The 25,444-nt window shown below is 41.4% G+C and overlaps 1 protein-coding gene and 1 long non-coding RNA gene across 7 annotated transcripts in view; one reads left to right on the top strand and one right to left on the bottom strand.

Moving 5' to 3' along the window:
• Positions 1-815: 815 nt before the first annotated feature.
• Zfp939 (zinc finger protein 939) lies at positions 816-25,207 on the bottom strand. Of its 4 annotated transcripts, none has more exons than XM_006228931.5 (5): positions 14,060-25,207; positions 12,102-12,228; positions 7,713-7,805; positions 5,578-5,687; positions 816-4,647 (listed from the first exon to the last, which is right to left on the bottom strand). In XM_006228931.5, exons 1-5 carry the CDS (start codon positions 14,060-14,062, stop codon positions 3,310-3,312), a joined length of 1,671 nt encoding a protein of 556 aa, XP_006228993.1. In that variant the 5' UTR covers positions 14,063-25,207; the 3' UTR covers positions 816-3,309. The 4 variants fall into 4 exon arrangements, 3 of the variants coding, with proteins under 3 accessions (XP_006228993.1, XP_017445565.1, XP_038956807.1); XM_017590076.3 differs by lacking the exon at positions 14,060-25,207 and adding an exon at positions 13,872-14,009; XM_039100879.2 differs by lacking the exon at positions 5,578-5,687 and having other exon boundaries at positions 816-4,643.
• LOC102548014 (uncharacterized) overlaps positions 13,906-25,444 on the top strand; it is a 32,681-nt gene continuing 21,142 nt past the window's right edge. For 2 of the 3 annotated variants that reach the window (XR_010062995.1, XR_001835735.3), the window contains exon 1: positions 14,048-14,187. This is a non-coding gene — a long non-coding RNA (uncharacterized LOC102548014). The other variant, XR_010062994.1, reaches the window with a different exon arrangement.

Below are 25,444 nucleotides of genomic sequence, written 5' to 3'. Positions count from 1 at the left end.
AGCCTTCCTGTGTGATCACAGAGGTCCACAGGTCTGGAAACCAGGTACCAGGAAAGGCCAACTTTGAGGCGGAGTTGTTGGCTCTAGCAGTGTTGTCTACTGTCCATGTAAGGTTGACTGGATAGAACACGTATTCTGTGGGAAGGGAGTCAGCATCTTAGTTATATACCCACCAGTTCCTAGAGACCTATTAGAACACTACTGCCAAGTGTTCATGTTTTTATGCCATACTTTAGTTGGGAATGGCTACCTATGAAGAAAGCCTTGTTTTTCATCTTATGTAGATAGATTTTGTTGGCATGGAACTAACTATACAGCTGGGGGACGACCTTACATTCTTCTTCCTGTCCCTATCTCTGATTGCTTATATTACAGGATTCAACTTTTTCTAGCTTTTCATATATTCTTTTACATGTGTGGGGGCGGTGAGAGGGAAAGGGAGAGAGAAATAGTATCTCATTCATGTTGGCCTTGTACTTACTCTATAGCCCACACTGGCTTTCAAATTGTGAACCTACTGCCTTACCCAACAGAGTAGCTAAGGGCACAAATGTGTGTCACCACACACATCTTCTCCTTTGTTTCCTAATTAGGATAGTAAAGTTTGATTTTAGGGCTCATATGAAGAACCCATGATAGCATTATTCATATCCTAGTCCTTAGCTTAATTACATCTGCAAAAACGCTTATTCCTAAAGGGTTACATTTGCAGGTGCTAAGGAAGCTGCCCTCCAATCTATACATGTACATGGTGGAGCATGCACGCACGCACACACACACACACACGCACACTAAATATAAGAATCCCATTAGCATTTCACTTTTAAATTAATTTATTCATTTACTTTACATCATATCAGCCTCACTCTCCCCCTTCTCCTATGAGAAGGGGAGCCCTCTCATGTTTATGATGTTATTTACTGTGCATATTTTATTCTGATTAAAATGTGCTCCTTATTCCTAAAGGCTTTGGATATCTTGTTTATCAGTTTTAATTGCATTTGCCTTATTAATAGTCTCCCACGCTTCCTTAAATAATTGATTAACCTATTTGGAAACACAATCACTATGTGCACATGGAATTTCTACCACATTTATGTACTAAGTGTTTGATCTTGAAATTGTGGCACTATTTGGAGAAATATTTTAGACTTCTGATGGTGCAGCTCAGATGGTTAAGGGCATGGCTCTGAATAAAGCTGGTACCTTCTCTTTGAATTATGCTTTCTGACCAAGTTTTTCTATATTATTTGTGGGTGTTGGGGATTACAATTATAAAGTACACTCGCAAAGGCAGATGCCATGTTGCGAGGTGTACTCTAACCTTCAACTGCTATATTTTTAGGCAAACTTCACATATTCTTTGTGGTTATGATGAAGACACTCAAGTAAATGAAGTCTACTATCTATAAAGCACATCAACTTAATAGTATGTGTGGCCTTTAGTCAATTAATTTCAACTATGAAGCTCTGGTAATGACAAAAAATTCATCAAAACCTTGCCTAAAATGCTATGGTAGAGCATTTGCCTAGCACGCATGAGTCTGTGGGTTCCATCCAATGCATTATAAAGAATAAAAATCTGAAAAAAAATTGCCAAGTATATATTGGTAAGGAATATCACTATGTTTATTTGGGTACAGTTTAACATTTTAATCTCCAATAGCACATTTAAATACAATTCTACTTGAAAATTAAGATGAAAATCACATATGCTGATGTTATGATGTACAATGTCTTAATGTATAAAGAATGTCTTGTACTTCTATTGGGTGTGAATGTTCTGTACATGTGTGTATGTGTGTGTGTGTGTGTATAGATATATACCAATGAGGATGCAGAAGCCTGAGGACACATAGGCTACACATCAAGTGCTTGTCTCAAAGGTTAACAAGTATAAAAATGTAAACATATTTAAAATTCTCATGCCTGAGGAGGCATTCAATCTTGTGTACAGTTTGAACTGATTTACAAATGAACATGAACAAAAATATCCTAAATCAAGATGACACGTGAAAAGTTCTGTGGGCAGACACACAGCACAAGACTGATGAGCACACGGCCACTGAGCCACGTTTAAGACAAGTTAATGTGTGAGCTTCAAATGTGCTCTCATGTTCATGAGCTCTCTGAGGGCTGGTACTGTGGGAAGCATGGCTGAGTGCTGTTTCTGGAGTCTTTATACTATAAATAGTTGGTGAATCCTTGTAAAAAGAGCCACCTGGACTACGGAGGCAAGAATGTTTTCATTTCAAGAATGTTACTGGAATCTTCTGTGTTGGGTTTCTGATGCCAGATAAATTTCAAGTTTTGGCACTCTTTAGATTCTGAGGGTTTTAAAGACATGGGTCACAATGTCATCGTCTGACAGGGGAGAACGTCAAGAAGTCTTTTCTGCTTTATATCAAATGGAACCTGCCTATGTTGCTAAGTTCAAGAATGTCTTCATACTGGAATCTTATGTTTAATCCTGTGTATTGGTTTAATGATTCTAGGTTAAATTTTAAGTTCATTTCAAAAGTATTGGTACTCCTTATACTCTTCATATCTGGGAATTTATATGGGTTTTTAACACAGGGGCTGCAATGTCATAACTTGACATGGGCACTTCAACAAGGCTTTTCTACTTTATATCAAACGGAACCTGCCTATGATGCTAAGTTCAATCTTCAATCGCTGAGTCCTAGTAAACCTGCAGTATCAGGACCTAGAATTGAAAGCATGAAATAATACATCTCGCTTTGCTTTTTGCTCTATGTGACATATCACATAACAAGTTCCTAAATGTCCAATTTCTATCTCAAAATGTGTCTATTTTCATTAATGTCACTGGGCCTGCACCTGTAAAAGCTTTCAGGTGTGAACTGATGGGGTTTAATGTTCGAACACCTTCCTCTGTCCTTTATGTTCTGTGTTACCCCACCTACAATACACTGAAGTAATGGGAAGAATGAGAAAGCTATGGTATAGTTTTTAACTCCATAGGAGACAGCCCCATGCATGAACTCTCTTACACACAGTATGAGGAACATGCCTTCCAACAGTGTTTGCAGATAGACCCCAGTATAGGCTCATTGGTTGAGTGACCTGACTTACACTAGAAAATGTCCACAGGTTTTACATTAATCATTCCTGATGATACACTTCAGCAGGAGTTCATACATTCTTTACTCTCTTAGGCTTTCTCATCTGACTTGGAGTAAGGGATGCATGAGGGACAAAAATGTCTGTATCTGCAACACTCACCACAGGGCTTCTCTCTTATTTCTTTCATACAGAGAGGTGGCATTCGCCAGTGTTATTTATACCTCATGACTCCTCGTGTGTATGAGTTCTTTGATGTCGAGTGAGTTGTCTCTTAAAGTAGTAAGTCTTCCTACACTGTTCACATGCATAAGGCTTCTCACCCGTATGAATTCTCTGATGCTGAGTGAGGTGTGACATCCAGGAGAAAGCTTTCCCACACTCTGCACAATAAAATGACTTCTCACTTGCGTGAGTTTTCTGATGGAGAGAAAGATGTTTCTTGGAGAAAAATGCTTTCCTGCATTCTGTACATTGATAGGGCTTCTCGCCCGTATGGACTCTATGATGCTCAATGAGCAGGTACTTGTTATAGAACGCCTTCCCACACTCTTTACATGCGTAGGGCTTCTCGCCCGTATGCGTTTTCTGATGTGCAGTGAGCCCAGACTTGCTGTAGAATGTTTTGCCACACTGTTTACACTCATAGGGCTTCTCATCAGTGTGAATTCTCTGATGTAGAGCAAGCTGTGCCTGAGAGTAGAATGCCTTCCTGCACTGTGAGCACGGATAAAGCTTTTTATTTACATGAGTTCTCTGATGCACGGTGAGGTGGGACTTGCAGTAAAAGGCTTTACCACATTGTTTACATTCAAAGGGCTTCTCCCCACTGTGGATTTTCTGATGCACAGCCAGGTTGGACCTCCAGTTGAAAGCTTTACCACACTGTTTACATTTAAAGTGCTTTTCAGGACTATGAGTTTTCTGATGATGGGTAAGTTGTTTCTTAAAGTAGAAAGCTTCAGGGCACTGCGTACATTCATAGCGCTTCTCCCCCGTATGGCTTTTTTGGTGCTGTGTGAGTTGGGACTTATAGTAAAAATCTTTTCTACATTCTGTACATTCATGACGCTTCTCACCCGTATGACTTCTGTGATGGACAGTGAGGTGTGATTTATAGCTGAAAGACTTTCCACATTCTGTACACTCATAAGGCTTCTCACCTGTGTGACTTCTTTGGTGCTCAATGATTTGTGACTTGTAGTAGAAATATTTCCCACATTCGAGACATTTGTAGGGCTTCTCGTCTCTGGGAGTGCTCTGATGCTGAGACTTGGTGTGGGAGGCTTTCCCACATCCTGAGTTTTCATATGGCTTCTCCCCTTCGTGACTTCTCTGTCCCGTCACCTGTGACTTCCTGTGCTGTCTGTGTGTACACAGCGTCTCCTCATTAAGAGGCCTCTGACAGTGACTGAGAGGTGACTTATGACGACCGCTTTTCTTACGTGTGTGACTCCTCCGACCCCTCGTGTGCTGAGGCTGCTGGATCAATGCCCTCACACATCCTTTATCTTCCTGGGATGCTGTCCCGGGTTGGAGTTTCCGGGACACCTTCAGGTCTGCCTTGAACGAGAGGAATCAGTTATATTTCATAGAGCAACAGGGCTTTTTCCTAGAATGTGCTTTCTGATTTTGGTTTGAAATATATAAGGATTTCACATATTTACTCAGTTTACCGGAGATCTCTTTAATGTGAAAATATATTTACAAATAATATTAGTTGCCTTTATGTAAAACAATATACAAAAATATTGAAAATATCACTCTGAACTTTGACTGAGGTTTTGGCAAATCAGTTTGATCATGGTGTCAGGATAATTTTCCACTATCGTTAACCTTATCACATTCTTCTACTGCTGCCTCTTAACAGCTACACAATAGAGAACGACACTAAGCTATGGGTTCCTTTCTAACTGTGTGTGAGGGTACATTTGTGCATGCACGAGTTTAAATGTATCTCTGTGCACATGTGTGTCTGGGTGTGCATGTGTGAGGTCCCTGGAGGCTGATGGCCAATGTCTTTGTAAGTCACTATTCAGCCTTGTTTTTGAGATCAGGTCTCTCACTAGACCCGACAGCAAACCCCAGTGAACCTAAGCTCTCCTAATTTTCATGGCACTGGTTAAAGACACATGTTGTCCAAACCAGCTTTAGACACGGGGAATGAGGATCCAAACTGAAGACCTCATGCTTCTCTACAACGAGCATCTCACCGAGTTAGCCATCTTCCCATGCCCGAGTTACTGTCTTCTATTTTTCAAATGACATTTCTGTTTGTGTATGTATCCATACTCACACAGGGCACACACGCGAAGCTCAGAGAACAAGCTTCAGGGCTTCTCTTCATTAGCCACCGGAAGGAGCACGGGTCCCATCACACCCTGAGCCATCTCCTTGCTCTGGGTTAAGTTCTTGAAACAGTGCTAAGTAATTTCCAACATACATGCTCAGATCTGAAATACGATAAGAGCTCATGTTAAATATTTTACTTACTTTAACACTTTTGTCATTCGGCGTCTGGGTGTTGGCAATTTCAACTTGCCACAAATGTCCTTTGTGGTTTTCCTGGTCATTTGCATTCTGGGCAGGCATTTTATGAATACCTAAAATGATATTAAAAAATACCACTGTCCATGAATAATTCTGAAATCTGTTTCATGTAACTCAAATACGAAAGTGTGTCTTCTCATCCTTATGGAAAGCATAAAATAATACTGCCTTGTGATAACAGTACACATTTTCAGTTCTTTTGGAGAATATAATAAATTTCATTTATTTTGCGTTGCATGTATGACACCACGGCCAGCACAATCTGATTCTTTTCAGTTAGGTAATGCATCTGAAATTATCATCATCTTTTTTAATGGGTCCAATGATGAGTGCTGAGGATGACATCATATCTTTGTATTGTGAACATGGGACTCAAAGGTTGGCCATGGCACCCATGACTTCATCATGTATATATGCAGGACAGCATGCTTGCCTCATATGGCTGTTCTATGTCTCACGTCTGAAAACCCCACAGTAGGTGGGTAATTCTCTATTATCACCAACTATGTGTATGGGTTCTTTTTTCATATATTCATAAAATAGTACTCCTATACTGGCAAACATATTTTTTTATCTATATGATGCGGGTCCATTCTGAGTACTGCTGCTTAGAAAATTTAAATTTAAAACACAGGCATTCATTTTCTGTTGTACTCCTAGGTGGCTTAGGGTTATTTGGAGGCAATTTTTTTTTTTTTTGGTTCTTTTTTTTGGAGCTGGGGACCAAACCCAGGGCCTTGCGCTTCCTAGGCAAGCACTCTACCACTGAGCTAAATCCCCAACCCCGAAGAGGCAATTTTAAATTACATTGTTTTCTTCGGTTCCTTCTCACCGTGTCCATTATTTGTATGTAGAAAAGATGCTGAAATCTAAGGATGAAATCCAGCTGGTAACACGTTTGCACAGCACACATACAGCCCTGGTTTCAATCCCCAGCACCACATAAAGGACCCATGGTGGTACCCATTTCAGAAATTCAAGGTGATCCTCCCCAAGATAGTAAAGTTGAGGTCGTCACGGGCTGCATGAGATGCTGCTGGGAGAGCTATCTCAGGACTACTGAGCTTGGCTGGCACATGTGAGACGTAGAAGTTATTCTTACCATAAAGGGAGGGAGGAAAAGCTGCAGACTTGCTCTATCGATTGTATAACCCGTTGCTTGCAGGTAATGTTTAGGAGCCTGTATGGACAGCTGAGCCTCCTAGGGCACGCCTTTAGTCCCAGCACGTGGGGTGCAGAGGCAGGAGGATCTCTCAGTTCACTGCCAACCTGGTCTACAGACAGTGCCAGGACAGTCAGAGCAATACAATCACTGTCTTGAAAGACCAACCAACCAAAAAAGAAGAAATGTATAAGAGAAAATAAAAATGAAACAGGGACAGATAAGGAAAGCGGAAAAGAGGGTTAGGTAACAGGAAAATAAAAACAAAAATAAAGTGGAATGGAATCCATGAAAGAGGAACAGAAAACCTCAGAAGAAGTGCATCTGGTGGAAAAATAAAAAATACAAAGTTATATAAGCCTGAAAGGAAGGGGGAAAAAAAGCAGAAGAACTGAATCAAAAAAGAATTAAAGGGGTTGGGGATTTAGCTCAGTGGTAGAGCGCTTGCCTAGCAAGCGCAAGGCCCTGGGTTTGGTCCCCAGCTCCGAAAAAAAGAAAAAAGAAAAAAAAAGAATTAAAAACACTAACCATAAATTAAAGAAGGGGGGCATTTTTATCTGTCTTCTCTGAGAGTACTGTCTATTAGGAGCTGATGAAGTGTGGCAGCTTTGGGCGTGTGACTAGGCTCTAATCTAAGTCCTCTGTTCTCACCTTACCACGTGGTACTGTTCTGGCCTCATTGATGGTCTGTGTCAGCAATGGGGCATCATTCAGCTAAAAACTTGCATGTTTTCATGTGAGGAAAACACACCAGAAACAACCAAAAGCTAGGCGATGGGCTGATCCAGCTAATTCTTTCCAGAAACTACAAAAATGAAGTGTCTGGTCAGGAAGGTGGTAAGAAGCCTTCAACATGACCACCCTGGTAACTGTCCTCTTCTTGCTGCCCTCCTTTGCTCAGGATTCACTCACTGACCTGGAAGGCTGCGGACAGAGGAGTCTACCACAGGCCATGGCCCAAATCCATGCTCCAACTTGAAGATCACCTCAGGTTTGGTCATGCACCGTCCTGTAAGTGGTGAAGAATAAACAAGTTTTGCAAAGGTGTTGGGTGCAGTCCACTGATGAAAGACAAAATTCAGGACCTGTGCTTCGATCAGTGAAATTCCTCAGAGGGTTTACACTTACATTCTTCACTGACTGGAATATCACCTTCAAGCAGCATCATGATTTCCAGAAATTTTAAGAAATCAAGTGAATAGGAAACATAAAAGAATATTTAATACAAATTCTACAATGGACTGAAGAGATGTTTCAGTGGTTAAGTAAATTTGCTAATCACACAGATGACCTCGGTTCTGCTCTCGGCAACCATATTAGGTGGCACACAGCGCCTGTAAGTCTAGTTCCAGGAAATCTGACACTCTCTCTTCTGTCTGTTCAAAACGAATGCACATGGTATAAATAAAAATAAATTTTAAAAAAGGTTTTAAAGAAAATAAATTACTATATATGGTGGAACACGTACTTAATCCAAGCACTTGGAAAGAAGAGGCAGACAGATCACTTTGAGTTAAAGGTCAGCCTGGTCTATGTAATGAGTTCAAGGCCAGCCAGGGCTATGTAGCAAGATGCTTTTTCAAAAATAAATAAACTAAATAACCCAGGCAGAGTTTAAAAATCAATAGAAGGTAAGGATCACTCAATATACATGTATCATATGGAAAAGAAAACATCTTCCCTGTGTTTCCTAGAAGACAAGGCAACAAAACAAAACAAACTGGAGAGATGAGTCACACACCAGCAAATGACTGTCACATTATAGTCAAACATATACAGCAGGCACACACCAGCAAATGACTGCCACAGTATAGTCAAACACAGTGTCACACACCAGCAAGTCACTGTCACAGTATAGTCAGATGCAGCAGTCACACAGCAGCAAGTGACTGTCACAGTATAGTCAAACAGGCACAACTAAGAGAATTTCAACACTCTAGAGGAAAGCCTAAACTGGGATGTAATGGCACAGGCCTTCAATCCAAGTTCTCAGGCAGAAGCAGACACAGACGGATCTCTGAGTTGGATTGAGGCCAGCCTGGTTTTCAGAATGTGTTCCAGGACAGCTAAGGCTCCAAAGAGAACCCTTGTCTCAAAAAATCAAAAAGGAGGAGAAAGGGGGAGTGAGGGGGAGAGGGGAAGGGAGGGGAGGAAAGGGGTAAGGTGAAGAGGAAGAAGAGGAGAGGGAGTCAGCCTATTGCTGCACATAGAAGAACACCCCTTAGCTGTGTGCTTAGCTGTCACCACACTCCCCAGCATTACAATGACTTCAAAGCTTCACATGGACACAGCAACCAAACTGCAGGTACAAAAACCCCAGTGAACACAGGCACAAAAATTCTCAACAAAATAGAAATCGACCAGCTCATAAAACAGCTAGAAGCTACGGTCATGTGAGATTCATACTAGGACTGCAGCACTCACCATATGGAAATGGGAAACATCTATGCACTAAATAATAAACAGCCACATTTCTACATCAGTGGCGCCTGCCTTTAATCCCAGAGGAGTCAGGGCAAGTCCATCTCTGAGTTCCAAGCTAGTTAGGTTTGCATGGGGAGACCCTGTCTCAAAACCCACAACCAACACAACAGAAATAGCCATGTGCATACAATGGATGCATTAAAGGCACTGTTCCGTTCAGAGACAAATCTCAGTAAACTATAACATGGCTGTCTACACACACCAAGGCCACAGCCCACAGCCTGGGGAGTACAGCAAGCCTGAGATGATGTCCTCTAGGAACACAGCAGGATGTGGACTTTCACCAATCTCGGGTTTTAGTAATAAGGTCTATAGACATATATACCTGGTATATATAAGGTAAGGAAACAAAAACACCTAAAGCAGAAAGAGGAACGTAAAGTTGAGCTTACCTATAAATCAGGCTGTAAAGAGAAAGAAAACCTTAGACTCCAAACAGACATTGAAGGCTACAGTGGAAAAAACACCCCTCCACCCCCAACCTCCCATAAAGAAAAAGTCTCGGCAGGAAGCCACTGAAAAGAGCCTTTAAAAGTTGTGATAAGGATTTTGATGGGTAGCTCTTCACGGCTGATGACTTCTGGTGGGGGTGGCATTGGAGTTACAGATGACTGTCAACCGCCACGTGTGTGCTGGGAATCAACTTGAAGCCTTAGTGAGAGCAACAACAATTTAGGCTCAACAAGTCACTTTTAAAATGTTTGCTACATGTATGTATTTGTGTGTGTGTGTATGTGTGTGTGTGTGTGTGTGTGTGTGTGTGTCTGAGCATGAACATGCCATGTCATACATGTGGAGGATGGAGAACTACTAGCAGGTACTTCGCTCATTCCACACGGTGGTCCTGGGGATTGAACCTGGGTGGTCAGGCTTGGCAGCAAGCACCTGTACACACAGAGCCAGCTCACCAGCCCCACAACTCTGTTTTATACAAACAAAGGGGTCAAGATGCATACATTCATTGTCTAGTCCCAAACAGTCAGCCCTGAAGGCACACATATAAATAACACTACATGATCCAACAGGAGGCAGAGGTAGGTGGATCTGAAGTCTACCCAGTCTGCTCTCTAGAGTCCCAGGATTCCCAGGGCTACACAGAGAATCCTTGTCTCAACAAACAAACTTAAATGGGAGGGGCGGAGTAGATGGCTCAGTGGTAGACAGCACTAACTGCTCCTGCAGAGAACTGGAATTCAGTTTGCCCAACCCGTAGGACAGCTCACAACCATGTGTAACTCCAGTTCCAGATCTGATGCCCCTTTCTGACCCTTGCCCCACAGGCTCCTGGACACACAGACACACACTCAGACACACAACGCATAAAGTAAATATTTAAAAAGTATATTTAAAGGCCAACCTCAGTTATGTAGTATACAAACTGAGATAAACTAGACACAGGATTAGACTTTCATACGATAGTGATTACGCCCAATAGTAAAACCTTGTTTCAGGACCCCACTTCCCCAGGGGATTAAACATGAATCACATTCCATTAGGGGCTATAGGAAAATACTTTAAATAGCAACACTTTAAATAATAACTTTCCATTTCAATATAATCCTAATTTTAATACCAACGATATTCTTCAGAAATAGAAAAACAACCCAAGATTACAACTAACACATTCAAGGAACAATATTGCCAGTGTCAGAGCGACCCCAAGGAACAACCCTGAAGTCCCTGTAATAGCAACACAATCATAGACAGAAACAAAAACACCAAGGCACTGGCATAAAGACTCACATGCACGCACAATATAACAATTAGAACCAAAGTATAAAAGCCTGCATGTTCAGTGCTATCCTCTGGATCTAAAATGTCCTCCAAAGGTGAGATGCTCAATTCTTGTACACCAGCCTGTGGTGACGTTAGTAGAGAACATATCTACTATGCCACAGAGACTAGCACTACTCACTGAAGTGAATGAGGTCTCATGGTGACGTGCACACAGGAGTGGGTTATTAGAAGCTACAGTGTTGTTATTTCCTCTGAGCTTAAAGTCCAGTAGCTGTGGTGACCTGCAGGAGACTCCTATCCACAGTCATGGCAACACTGGAACATAGAGTGCATACCTGGCTCTGGGATGATGATGTATCGTGGGTCTCTGGAAATTTCCACACAGAGCTGTCACAAACTCGACCAACATTCCATTCAGGACCGGCTTTTAGAGACAACTATGTGACAGGTGTAACCTGAGTAGGGTGGCAACCTCTTAGTGCTACGGTTGTCTGAATGCCCTTGTTCTCCAAGGATCCCAGCAAATTCACTTATTGTCTAAGCTGGAATTGATGGACCTTTCTTTTGGCTTATCTATTCACTTCATAGTTGTGAACAGAAGTTTCCTTATGTCTGCCCAGGAAAAGGAAAAACATAACCTAAATGTCATAATCTATATGTCATAAAATATCCTACTCCTGACACCAAAAACGAACAAAACACACCCCCAAACAAACAAAACAAACAAACAAACCCCAGACAGTGCTTATCTGATTTGCAAGTGACGTTTAGTGTGCTGCAGTAGTGAGAAAAGTAAAGAGCAAAAACAAAACAACAACAAGAAACCAGCAATACTTAGAATACTAAAAACATCCAGGGGAGAGGAATGGACAGAAGACAGGGAATTCTTACTGAGATACACATGGGAGTAATGAGTAAGCCCAGCCTCCCAACACAGGGTTTCTTTCTGTAGACCTAGCTGCTCAGATACTCGCTCTGTAGCACAGGCTGTCTTGAATACTCCGTCCCCCCACAAAGCCAACAATAATACCTAAAATTACCATCTAAAAATGCAATTGGTACTGAGGGTTACGGCCAGCCTTACCCAAGAACAGGAGGCTGCTGTAGTTCTCCAGCATCACGTCCCTGTAGAGTCTCCTCTGTGCCACATCCAGATGCTGCCATTCATCCCAGGTGAAGTCCACAGCAATGTCTTCAAATGACACGGAACCCTGCAATGACGCATTTCTTTTGAACCACAGGTACTCGGCGTTGGGAACCTAAATTCTCTCGATGTGGCTTCACTATCCTCTGTGTGGTTTTTCCTGAAGGCTTGACAGGATGTGGAATCACAGAAGGGAACCTCAACGACAAATTGTCCAGCTTATGTGGGCATGAGTTAGCATGTTTTAAAAAGTAGTTTAACTGAGGTGAAAGGATCCATCCATTGTGGATGCTACGGTCTCAAGTGCTGAGTCCTGAGTGTTAAGAAATGGAGAGAAAGAGAGCTAAACGTCAAATATTCCTTGTTCCCTGTGCTTTGACTATGGATCCAGGAGCTAGCTCAATCTCCTGACACTATGATTTGTACAAATGTGTGGAAGAAAAAGAGTGTGACTAGAGGGAAACCCTAGCACTTGTTGTAAAGATTGTTAAATGATGTAGCCCTAATCTCAGTCCTGGTCAGAGAAGCTTGCTTATAGTAGGGAACAGTTAATACAGAGACTTGTGACTGGGCAGAATGACAAGAATAAGTGACCACTGACTGTTCAGCCATACGTGAACAGTCTATTCTCACCCTCTCCAAGGTTCAGGGACCAGCACTGAGCGGCCATGGAGAGTGTAAGACTCAGCCTCTGGGGAGGAGTCCTGGGAAACACTGTCAGGAATAACCCAGCTATTGCACCCAGGAAGTCACATCTGCAGTGCCTACTTCACAAGACAAGGCCCACCGACATTCAGTCATGGATGGAGAAGGGCACACAAGGCCCCACTTCCCTCTCTAGAGCACTAGGTACTCAACAGACACTGGAGGGGGTATCATATTTTCATTGGTGCGGTCAGTGGGAAGGTGCCTTTGCTCCAGTAAATAAACCCTCCCTATGCAAAAATATCCTAGAAAATGTAGTGGGACACACACACACACACACACACACACACACACACACACACGTAGTAGAGAGGTTTGTTGTGAAGAGACAATTGGGTGTGTCGAAGTACATCATATACGTGTATACTTTTTAAAGCGGGAGAGTATAAGATCAGCACGGCTATTTTATCATGTAATATATTGGTCATTTCATAAAAATAATTGAACAGGGTTAGAATTCAACAACTAAAAGTACTGTCTGCTGGTGCAGGGGACCAGGTTCAGTTCACAGCATCCACACGGTGGCTCACAACATCTGTAACTGTAGTCCAGTGGAGCTGATGTCCTCCTCTGGTCTCCAAAGCTACTTGGTACTCATGTGGTGGGCAAACAAACATACATGTAAAAATAAAATAAAATAAAATTTTAAAATAAAAAATTAAATTAAACAACGATGACGTGACAGTAGAGATAAAACAGAGTCCGGTCACAGGCCTAGGTCCAGCCAGCCCTGGACCCACCTCCCCAGGTATGGTGAGTAAGAGGAGGGGCTAGAGATTCAATCAGCCACTGTCTGCTCCTGAACAAGCATTTCCTTAAGTGAGAAACTAAAGACAAGTCCGCGACAGCAAAGCCACAGTACTGGCCGGCGATCGTGCACCTGGATTTAGAGAGTCGGGTTCAAAAACCATAACGACACGGAGAAAGACACGGAGACAGACACACAACCACAGACGCGCACTCAGAACCCAGGGCAGAAAACACAGCGCGAGTCCGGGAACGCACTGGCCTAGATGCTGGGACGACTGCATTTTCCGCAGCGCGGCTTTCTCGGCTGCCCTGACCCAGGTGCCAGAAAAGCCATCAGCCCTGGCAGGACACCAGTGCGGAGCTGGACAGGACAGTCCGGAGGGGCCAGGCAGGAAGGTGCTGTGCGCCAAAACTGAGCCCAGGTCAGGACGCTGTGCGCTTACCATTTCCGGTTCCTGAACACCAGTGCCCTAATTATGGAGCTTCCCTCAGCAGGGAGCAGCCAGACACTGGCGACAGGACGAGGCAGAGAATCCCAGAGACGGAGAGGGAGAAGAAGCACCTGACAGAGGTTAGCTTGGGTCAGGGTGGGTAGGAGAAGTGGGAGAAGAAAAAAAGATCCATAGTTCTGAACAAAGCCAGCTCCCTATCTGTCAGGGAATCTGATTGGATGCTCTTTTAAAATTGCTTTTGATTGGACAGGGCTTCAGACCTTAGACTCCGGAGTGGAGGGCTAGAGGAGCAAGGGAGTGTATGGGCATTGCCCCCAAAAGCCAGAGACGTTGTAGGATGCATCCTGGTCAAGCCCTGGCCTCATGGAAAGATTGACTAGTTTTTGTTAAAGGATATTTTAAGGCAGAAGCCTTTCCACAACTAATTGAATATTCCAGGTTAACCTTCTACGTAAGGTTATATCAGACTCAACAAAAATCAGACACAGAGGCTGAGATTTTTTTGGGGGGGGGGTTAATATGTAAAAACTCCCAGGTTTTTTTTTCTTTTCTTTCATATTCAAATAAGAAGCAGGATTTTTTTTCTCTCTCTCTCTCATACCTGTTGGTGGTATCAAAGGTAAAAAACCCTTGGGTGATAAAGGAGATGGCTTTTAGAGGCAAACGTTAGGTATGTTAATTGCTTCCTTTATGTGTAAAAGTTTAATTACAAAGCAAAATTGGACTTTCAAGTGTTGAAGGTTGTTTTGGTAAATTCTGGTCTTGTACAGCTTTAACAAAACTATTGCTTACACAAGATGGTCCCAAGGTTAACCACCGCTTCTGCTTCTGTAAACAAAGCTTGTTTAAAGCTGGAGATAACCAGGACACCTACCTGCAAGATATCTGCACAAGATATCTGTACAAGGTATCTGTGCAAGGTCAGTGGCCGGAAGAAGAGAGAGTTGTTGAATGTAACTTTATGCTCTCTTTTTTTCCTTTATAAACTCCTGACCTAATGTGGCTATGGGCTACAATTGGGAATCTTGAGTACCAGGTGAAGCCTTTGCATCAGGAGCTGCATAAAAGCCTCTTCTTTGCTCAAATAGCTTCATGCTCACCTTGGTGAGTCTCTGAATACCCACACACCCGTTACAGGTTCAGCGGTTAACACCGTGTCCTGCTGTTGCAGAGGTTGAAGGAGTTTCTACTTACTGTCAACTACCTGTGACTCCAGCTCCAAGGGACTCAACACTCTCTTCTGGCTTCTAGGGACACTGCAATCCCATGCTTGTACTGATACAAGAAGAACTTAAATAAATCGATACTATAAAGGATTGATGAGTAAACTTGATTAGGACATGCTAAGTCACACAGAACTGAATTCAGATACAGGAGCTCTGTCTCCAATAGGACTGGAAGATAGTGTGTGTGCTAACCAGGCTTGCAAGAGACTGTCAGAAAGAAAATTTTGCGCCAGGATTGAAGTGTAGGGTTGCTGAGAGAGTTTATGTTACTGCCTGTTGTTTATGTTAAAGTTTGTTCACTAAGAGTACCCTCCAGATGGGCCCCATTCCTACAAGAGGAAGAAACCTTGACTCAGGCTCAGGCTCTATCAAAGAACACAGCTCTAAGAGGCAGCTAAAGGGGGCGGCTGAAGGAGACAGCTCGGATTCACAGATAGCATTAAGTCCCCTGTGGTTATCAGGAAAAGCATAATTCTGCCAGGGGGTCAAGATGAACCTGGGTAACAACTACTCTAAAAGAATGACGCGGGCACACAAAGAGACCCTCTCTCAATAAACAAACAGCTGGCAAGCAGCTGGGCATTAGGCACACACTTTTATCCCAGAGCTCTGGAGGAAGAGGAAGGCAGATCTGTGTGTGTGTGTGTGAGGCCAGCCTGGTCTACACAGTGTGTTCATGACAGTTAGGGCTATGCAATGGGAGATCCTGTCTCAACAACAACAACAACAACAACAACAACAACAAAATGAGTCACTTGTATAAAGTCCAAATGAAACTACTGGCAACAATTCCCATTGCTGTTTTCTCTCTTTGGTTTTTACCTGTTCAAAGATTACGTTATGGATGCTGGTCTATTTTCCCATTCTGAGTGAGATTCGAGAATCCTCCCTTGTGGGGCTGGAGAGATGGCTCAGTGGTTAAGAGCACTGACTACTCTTCCAGAGGTCCTGAGTTCAATTCCCAGCAACCACATGGTGGTTCACAACCACCTGTAATGGGATCCATTGCCATCTGGTGTATCTGAAGAGAGCAGCAGTGTACTCATATAAATAAAATTTTAAAACCTTAAAAAATCTTCCTTCAGGCACTACTTGTTACTTAGCTCCTTTGGGTATTATGGCTAATATCCACTTATAAGTGAGTACATACCACGCATGTCCTTTTGGGTCTGGGTTACCTCATTCAGAATGAAATTTTCTAGTTTCATTCACTTGCCTGCAAAATTCTTGATGTACTTGTTTTTCCTAGCTGAGTAGTATTCCGTTATGCAAATGAACCACATTTTCTTTATTCGTTCTTCAGTTGAGTAACATGTGGGTTGCTTCCAGCTTCTGGCTATAATGAATAAAGTACCTATGAACATAGTTGAGCAAGTGGTTTTTTCGTAGGGTGGACCATGTTTTGGGTATATACCCAGGAGTAAAATAGAACTATTCTCAGATTTCTAAGAACCCACCAAAATGATTTCCAAAGGGTTGTACAAGTTTGCACTCACACCAGAAGAGGAAGGGTGTTCCCCTTGTTCCACAATCTTGCCAGTATGTGCTCTCATGTGAGTTTTGATGAATCTTAGCAATTCTGAGGGGTGTAAAATGAAATGTTACTGTTGTTCTTATTTATGTTTTTCTGGTGACTAAAGATGTTGAACATTTCTTTAAGTGCTTCTTGCACATTAGAGATAGCTCTCTAGAGAATTCTCTACTAAGCTCTGTGTCCCATTTTTAAATTTGGTTATTTGGTTTTATATATATCTTTGGCTATAAACCCTCTGTCAGATGTAGGGTTGGTAAAGATCTTTTTCCATCATGTAACCTGCTTTTTGTTTGTTTGTTTGATGGTATTCTTTTCCTTACAGAAGCTTTCTGGTTTCATGAAGTCCCGTTTATTTATTATTAATCTTAGTGTCTGTGCTACTGGTGTTCTGTTTAGGATGTCATCTCCTGTTTCAACCAATTCAAGGTTATTCCTTACTTTCTCTTCTATCAGATTTAGTGTATCTGGTATTATGTTCAGGTCTTTGATCCACATGGACTCCAGTTTTATGCAGGGCGATAGATATAGATCGATTTGAATTCTTCTACAGACAGGTGTCCAGTTAGACTAGCACCATTTGTTTCTTTCTTTCATGCTTTCTTTCTTCCATTGTATGGTTTTGCCTTCTTTGTCAGAGATCAAGTGTCTATAGGCATATGGGTTTATTTCAGCATCTTCAGTTTGATACCATTGGTCAACCTGTTCATTCCACGCAGTTTTTATTACTATTGTTCTGGAGTACAGTTTGAGGTCAGGGATGGTGATTCTGCCAGAAATTCTTTTATTGTTCAAGATTGTCTTCTCTATCCTGTTTTTTGTTTTTGTTTTTCCATATGAAGCTGAGAATTCCTCTTCCAAGGTCTGTAAAGAACTGTGTTGGAATCTTGATGGAAATTGCATTGAATGTGTATGACTGCTTTTGGTAAGATGGTCATGTTCACTATGTTAATCCTACCGATCCATGAGAATGGGGGATCTTTCCATCTTCTAGTATTTTCCTCAATTTCTTTCTTCAGCGAATTGAAGTTTTTGTCATATAGGTCTTTTGCTTATTTGGTTATGGTTACACCAAGTTATCTTATATTATTCTTGGATATTGTAAAATTTTGGTGTTGTTTTCCTAATTTCTTTCTCAGTCCATTTATCATTTGTATAAAGGAGGGCTATTGACTTTTGTTTTTAATTAACTTTGTATCCAACCACTTTGTTGAAAGTGTTTGTGAGCTATAAGGAGTTCTCTGGTAGAATTTTGGGGGTCACTTATGTATATCATATCATCCAAAAGTAAAAATAATTTGACTTCTTCCTTTCTAAGTTTTATCTCCTTAATCTCCTTTAGTTTTCTTATTTCTCTAGCTAGGACTTCATGCACTACATTGAATAGATAAGGAGAGAGTGGGCAGCCTCCTCCTGTCCCTGACTGTAGTAGAATTGCTTCAAGTTTCTCTCCATTTAATTTGATGTTGGTTATTGCTTGTTGCATATTGCTTTTACTATATTTAGGTATGTGCCTTATAACCCTGATCTCTGTGGGACTGAAGGGAAAACGTTAAGGGTTCTTTGAAGAGTCAGTTGCATTAGACGGTGTTGTGCTGGGGCAAACACGTGAAGGGACATTTAGCTGAAGTGGACATGGGTCTGAAAGGCTCAGGCAGACTTGTGAAGGAACAATTTGCTGAAGCAGACACAGGAGAGAGGATGTTCTGCTGAGGCAAGCAAACGAAAGGAGATGTGATAAAGGATTCTTTGCTAACAACATGCATGTATTGGTCTGCCTTGCATTGCGCAGTTGAGCTGCATTTTTTTGGGACTCCGCAGAGAGAAACACACCAAAAAACTTCTGATGGTGTGCTGCAGTTTCTTGTCACTTCCGAGAACTTGGGCTGATTGGCAGAGTGATGTCAGCTGAGCCAGACACTCATGTTGAGGCAAGATATGTGCTAAGGCAAGGCACATGGAGGACACATGATGTTTAGAGGGTATAAATAGGACTCCACGGAGTACGGAGACAGAGCTTGGCTTGCTAGTACAACTAGCTGTGCAAAACTTGAGGGTCTCGAATCTTCGCTGATCTTCACTGATCTTTGCTTCCCTGAGAGATGCACAGCTGAGAACTTCTCCTGGTGTTCCTGTTGGTCCCTCCTGCTGACTTGAGCCAAGGCTGAGGACTGGCTGTCTCTGCTAGGTCATGTCACTGCCGTTGCTATGCTGACTCTATAGAACTGAACTGCTGCTGTATCCCTGAAGTGTTTGTGACCTGTCACTGCCTGCTAACCTATGAACCGAACTGCCAATTTCCAGACAACACAGACAGGAATGCTCCAAAGAACCTTGCTAAACAGGTCCAGTTCCCCCATATCCTTTCTTTTCCACTATATCTGGTGGGTTTTGGGTTAAAAGGTCATTAAAAATAGGTTTTGAAAAAATTAAAGTTATATACAATTTTTAACATGAAAGGGTGTTCGATTTTGTCAAAGGGATTTTCAGCATCTAATGGAATGATGATGTGGTTATTTTCTTTCATTTTGATCATATGATGGGTTAGGTTGATAGATTTTCATATACTGAATCATCCTTGCATCCCTGGGATGAAGCCTACTTGATCATGTTAGATTATTATGTCTTTGATATGCTCTTGAATTCAGTGTGTGAGTATTTTATTGAGTATTTTTGCATCAATGTTCATAAGAGAAATCGGTCTGAAATTCTCTTTGTTGAGTCTTTGTGTGGCTTAGGTATCAGGGTGACTGCGACTTCATAGAATGAGTATGGCGGCATACTATCTGTTTATGTTTTGTGGAATAGTTTAATGAGTATTGTTAGCTCTTCTTTGAAATTCTGGTAGAAGTCTGCATTAAAACCATCTGGCCCTGGGCTTTTTTTTTTTTTTTTTTTTTTGGTTGGGAGACCTTTTTTGACTGCTTCTATTTCCTTAGGGGTTATAGTGCTGTTTAAATAGTTTATCTGATGTTTGTTTAACTATGGTAAGTGATATCTGTGTAGAAAACCAACCATTTCATTAAGATTTTTCAATTCTGTGAATTTCAGGCGTTTGAAGTAAGGCTCAATGATTCTTTGAATTTACTTAGCATCTGTTGTTGTGTCTTTTTATTTCCTATTTTTGTTTCTTTGGATACTTGTCTGTCGGTTAGCTTGGCTAAGGGTTTGCCTACCTTGTTAATATTCTCAAAGAACCACCTCTTGGTTTTTACTGATTCTCTGTATTGCTTTCTTTGATCCTAATTGATTGATTTCAGCCCTCATTTTGATTTCCGTCCTGCCTCACATTCCTCTTCTGTATGCTTGCATCTTTTTTTTTTTTTCTAGAGCTTTCCGGTGCACTTATAAACTGCCAGTATAAGAACTTTCTAATTTCTTTCAGGAGGCGCTTAGTGCTATGGACTTCCTTCTGAGCACTGCTTTCCTTGTGTTCCATAAATCTGGGTATGCCGTGCCTTCATTTTCACTTGATTCTAGAAACTCTTCCATTTCTTCCCTGACCCAGGGATCACTGAGTTCAGTTCCCATGAGTGGACAGGCTTTCTTGGGTGTCTGCTGCTGTTGAAGTCCAGCTTTAGTCCATGGTTGTCTGATCAGATACAAGGCATTATTTGGATTTTCCTGTATCTGTTGGGGATTGCGATGTGGTCGGTTTTGGAGAAGGATCCATGAGGTGGTGAGATGAAGGGATAATCTTTTGTGTTTGGGTGAAACATTCTGTAGATGGGTCAGGTCCATGTGATTCATGATGTCAGTCGGTTTCATTATTTCTCTGCTTAGTTTTTGTCTCATGACCTGTCAGTTGGTGAGAGTGTGGCATTTTGAAGTTTCACACCATTAATGGGTGGGGTTCATTGTGCTGTTTACACTTTGGCAATGTTTCTTTTATAAATATGGGAATGCGTGTTGATGTTCAGAATTGAGATGTCATCTTGGTAGATATTTCCTTTGACGAGTACAAAGCGTCCTTCCCTGCCTCTTTTAATTTTTGTTGAAAGTCTATTTCATATGGTATTGGAATGGCTACTCCAGCTTGCTTTTGGGGTTTGCTTGGAAAATGTTTACTCTGAGTTAATGTCTGTCCTTATAGTTCATGTGTGTTTCTTGTATGCATCAGAATAATGGGTGCTGTTTTTGCATCCATTCTGTTAGCTTGCAGCTTTTTATTGGGGAATTGAATCCATTAATGTTGAGAGATATTAATGACCAGTGATTGTTAATTCCTGTTATTTTGATGGTGGTGGTGGTGGTGGTGGTGGTGGTGGTGGTGGTGTGTGTGTGTGTGTGTGTGTGTGTGTGTGTGTGTGTGTGTGGCCTGCATTTGCTTGGGTGTAGTTATGGAGTTTTCCTTCTATTATTTCTGTAGGGCTGGGTTTGTGGATAGATGTTGTTTGAATTTGAATTAGTCTTAACAATCTTGTTTCCTCCATCTATGGTTATTCAGAGTTTTGCTGGGTATAGTAGTCCAGGTTGGCATCTCTTATTCTTTTTAAAGCTTGTAAGATCTGCCCAGGCCCTTCTAGCTTTTAGAGTCTCCATTGAGAATTCGGGTGTAATTCTGATAGGTCTGCCTTCGTATGTTACCTGGCATTGTTCCCTTGCTGTTTTTAATATTCTTTGTTCTGTAGGTTTTATGTTTTGTTTAGCATGTGGTGGGATGATTTTCTTTTCTGGTCCAACCTAATTAGTGTTCTATAAGTTTCTTGTATGTTTATAGACATCTCCTTCTTTAAGTTGAGAAAGTTTTCTATAATTTTGTTGAAAATATTTCCTGGTCCTTGGAGCAGTGGCTCTTTTCCTTATCTTTCTATTATTGAGTTAGGTCTTTTCATGGTATCCTGGATTTCCTGGTTGTTTTGTGTCAGGAATTTTTTAGATTCAACATTTCCTTTGAGTGATAAATCACTTCTATGGTATTTTCTTTGTCTGAGGTTTTCTCTCCCATCTTCTGTATTCTGTGGGTGATAATTGCATCTGTTGTTCCTGTTCTCTAAGTTTTCCATGTCCAGGACTCCAGCAGTCTGTGTTTTCTTTACTGCTCCTATTTCCATTTTCAGGTCTTGAATAGTTTTATCTCCTTTACGTGTTTAGTTGAATGTTCCTCTATTTCTTTGAAGGCTTTGTTTCCTCTTCAAAGACCTCTACCTGTTTCAATATATTTCCCTGTATTTCTTTAATGGATTTATTCATTTTCTCTTTAAAGGCCCCTATCATCTTTCTAACAATGGATTTAAGGTCATTTTCTTGTGCTTTGGTGGTATTAGATATCCAGACCTTGCTGTAGGATGGGAGCTGTGCTCTGAGGGTGTCATATTGTCCTGGCTTTTGTTGATTGTCTCTTTCGAGGGCCTTTAGCCATCTGGATGGCTTTAATCCCTGGGTGTTCCTGTTGTAGTAGATATTGGGAGGCTGCCAATCCTCGTATGGCAGGCCTCAGATGGGTGTCCTTGTGCTCCAGGACTCCGGATCAACAGGTCTGCTGAAAGAGGGTAGAGAGGTGACAGAAGAAAGTGGGTTCAGTGGAGAGAGCAGGCTGATCAGGGCAGCTGGGGGTGCTCCAGAGGACTCAGCGGGCAAGGAATATGGGTGTGGGAAGGGGAAGGGAATCTTACCTGTATGTTTCAGGATCAGTAGTAGGTCTGATGAACGTGGGCATAGAGGTGGCAGGATGGATTTTCTGTATATTGAACTATCCCTAAGTCACTGATACGAACCCTACCTGGTCATGGTGGATAATGTCTTTTATGTGTTCTTGAATTCATTTTGGGAGTATTTTAGCACCAATGTTCATAAGGGAAATTGGTCTAAAAATTTATTTCTTTATTGAGTCTTTGTTTATGTATCAGGGTGACTATAGCCTCATAGAATAAATTTGGCAATGTTTCTTTTGTTTCTATTTTGTGGAATAGTTTGAGGAGTATTAGTATCAGCTCTTCTTTAAGTCTGGAAGAATTTTGCACTAAAACCTTCTGGCCTTGGGCTATTTTGAGTCAGACCTTTGGAAGTAATTCTTTGGAATTCCTCAGTGTCTGCCGTTATGCTCCCCATTCCTTTGAGATTTTGTTAATTTGGATATTTTCTCTCCGTCTTTCATTTAGTTTGTCTAAGGGTTTGCCTCCCTTTTCCTTTTGTATCCTTCTTTTTATTCTAGAACTTCTAGTTGTGCAGTTAAGTTGCATAAGATCTCTCCAGTTTCTTTATGAGAGCACTTAGTGCTATGAACTTTCCTCTTAGTACTGTTTTCATTGTGTCCCATAAGTTTGGATATGTTATTGAAAGATCCCATGCAGAGAGACCCTTACTCAAGTCTTGGGAAATCGCGGACCCCAGACACAGAGAGACCATTTTGGATGTAATAAGCAAAGGTGAGGTTTATTACGGAGACCTATTACAGAGATCTCTGGGCCGACACGTATCCCATGCAGGAGACAGAGGTGTCGACCACGAAACTCAAAAGTCAGAGGTTTATATAGAGAAGGCTAGGGGGTTTTGGCGTGGTTACATACAATTGGCTCATTCAAACATAGCAGTGAGAACAAAGCAGAAAGAGTACGTGCTAGAAGTCAGGGGCTTATCAGGGGCCGGAGGACACCTAGTTGAAATATGGCCCTGAGTGAGCTGGGGGGAGATGTCTTCCTGCCAGACGTCCCATGAATCAGTCCCATTAACTCAGGCTGGTTCCTGCATTCCTTTTCCTTATCTTTATGGCTTGCCAGTCCTGCCTGGACAGTGTTTCCTGTGCTCCTTTATCTTTATGGCCTGCTAGTCCTGGCTGCAGGGCTTAGCCCTGGGTCTGTGGCCTTTTGGGGTTTATTCTTTTAATTTTGTATCTCCAAACCTAGAATTCATATAATTCTCCTTTCATTATGGCTTCATATTCATTGAATTATGAAAAGTCTTTCTTTGTTTCTTCCCGACCCATGGGCTATTGTATAGACAGTTCTTCAGTATCTATGAGTTTGTAGGCTTTCTTTTGTATTGTTGAATTCCAGCTTTAATCCATGGTAGTCTGGTAAGATACAAGGGATTACTTCAGTCTTCTTGTGTCTATTGAGGCTTGCTTTGTGACCAATTATGGGGTCAGCTTTGGAGAAGGTTTCATGAGGTGCTGGGAAGAAGGTATAGTCTTTTGTGTTTGAATGAAATGTTCTGCAGATATGTTCAGTCCATTTGATTTATAATGTCAGTTAGTTTCATTATTTCTCCGCTAAGTTTATGTCTTGCTGAGCTATCCATTGGTAAGTGTATGATGTTTAATTTTCCCAATACTAATGTGTAGGGTTTAAGATTTAGTAATGTTTCTATTTTGAATCTGTGTACCCTAGAACTTGGAGAATAGATGTTCAGAATTGATTTGTAATTTTGGTGGATTTTCCTTTGATGAATATGAAATGTCCTTCCCCGTTTCTTTTGGCTGTAAGTCTATTTTTATTAGGTATTAGAATGGCTACTCCGGCTAGCTTCTTGTCTCAGTTTACTTGGAAAGTCTTTTTCAGCCCTTTACTCTAAGGTAATGTCCATTTCCTTGCTGAGTTGTGTTTCTTTAATGCAGGAGAATGAGGAATTCTTTTTTCACATCCATTCTGTTAGACTATTCCTTTTTATTGGCAAATTGAATCCTTTGATGTTAAGAGATATTAATGTCCAATGACTGTTTATTCCTGTTATTTTGATTTTAGTGATGGTGGTGGTGGTGGTGGTGGTGGTGGTGTGTGTGTGTCTGTCTGTCTGTCTGTCTGTCTGTGTGGTGGGATTTTTTTATTTCTTATATTGCTTTGGGTGTAGTTGACCTCCTTTGGTTAGAGTTTTCCTTGTATTATCTTCTGTAGGGATGGATTTGTGGATAGATATTGTTCAAGTTTGGTTTTGTAATGGAGTGTCTTGTTTTCTCCATTTATAGTGATTAAAAGTTTTGCTGGGTATAGTAGTTTGGACTGACAGGTGTGGTCTTTTAGAGTCTAGAAGACATCTGCTCAGGAGCCTCTCTCTGGCTTTTAAAGTCTTTGTTGAGAAGTCAGGTGTAAGATAGATCTGCCTTTATATATTACATGGCTTTTTCCCTTGCAGTTTTTAATATTTTTCCTTTGTTTTATAATGTTTGTATTGTTATACAGAGTTTTCTTATCTAATGTATTTGGTGTTCTGTCAGCTTCTTATATGTTTATAAGCATCTCTTTCTCTAGATTAGGGAGATTTTCTTTTATGATTTTTGTTGAAAATATTTTCTGGGGCTTGGGGCTGAGAATCTTCTTCCTCTGTTCCTATTATTCTTTTTTTCTTTTTTCTTTTTTTTTCAGAGCTGGGGACCGAACCCAGGGCCTTGCGCTTGCTAGGCAAGCGCTCTACCACTGAGCTAAATCCCCAACCCCTTGTTCCTATTATTCTTAGGGTTGGTGTTTTGATAGTCTCCCAGATTCCTTTGGTGTTTTGTATCAGGAATTTATTTTTAACACTGCCTTTGACTGATGTATCAATATCTTCTATTGTGTCTTCTACATCAGAGATTCTCTCTTTCCTCTCCTATGTTTTGTTGGTGATGCTTGTATCTGTAGTTCCTGTTCTCTTCCTTACGTTATTTTTCTCTAGAATTCCTTCTGTATGTGTTTTCTTTATTGC

This window comes from Rattus norvegicus, chromosome 1, assembly GCF_036323735.1.
Source record: "Rattus norvegicus strain BN/NHsdMcwi chromosome 1, GRCr8, whole genome shotgun sequence".
Taxonomy (NCBI): Eukaryota; Metazoa; Chordata; class Mammalia; order Rodentia; family Muridae; genus Rattus; species Rattus norvegicus.
This window is presented reverse-complemented; position numbering and strand designations above follow the sequence as displayed.

What these genes read in the sequence shown, in the direction of transcription:
- Zfp939 (XM_006228931.5), bottom strand. An exon ending in CAGCAGCCTCCTGTTCTTGG is followed by an intron (nt 7,806 to 12,101) that starts GTAAGGCTGGCC and finishes CACCACTTACAG; the next exon opens with GACGGTGCATGACCAAACCT. An exon ending in CGAATGACAAAAGTGTTAAA is followed by an intron (nt 4,648 to 5,577) that starts GTAAGTAAAATA and finishes CTCTCGTTCAAG; the next exon opens with GCAGACCTGAAGGTGTCCCG.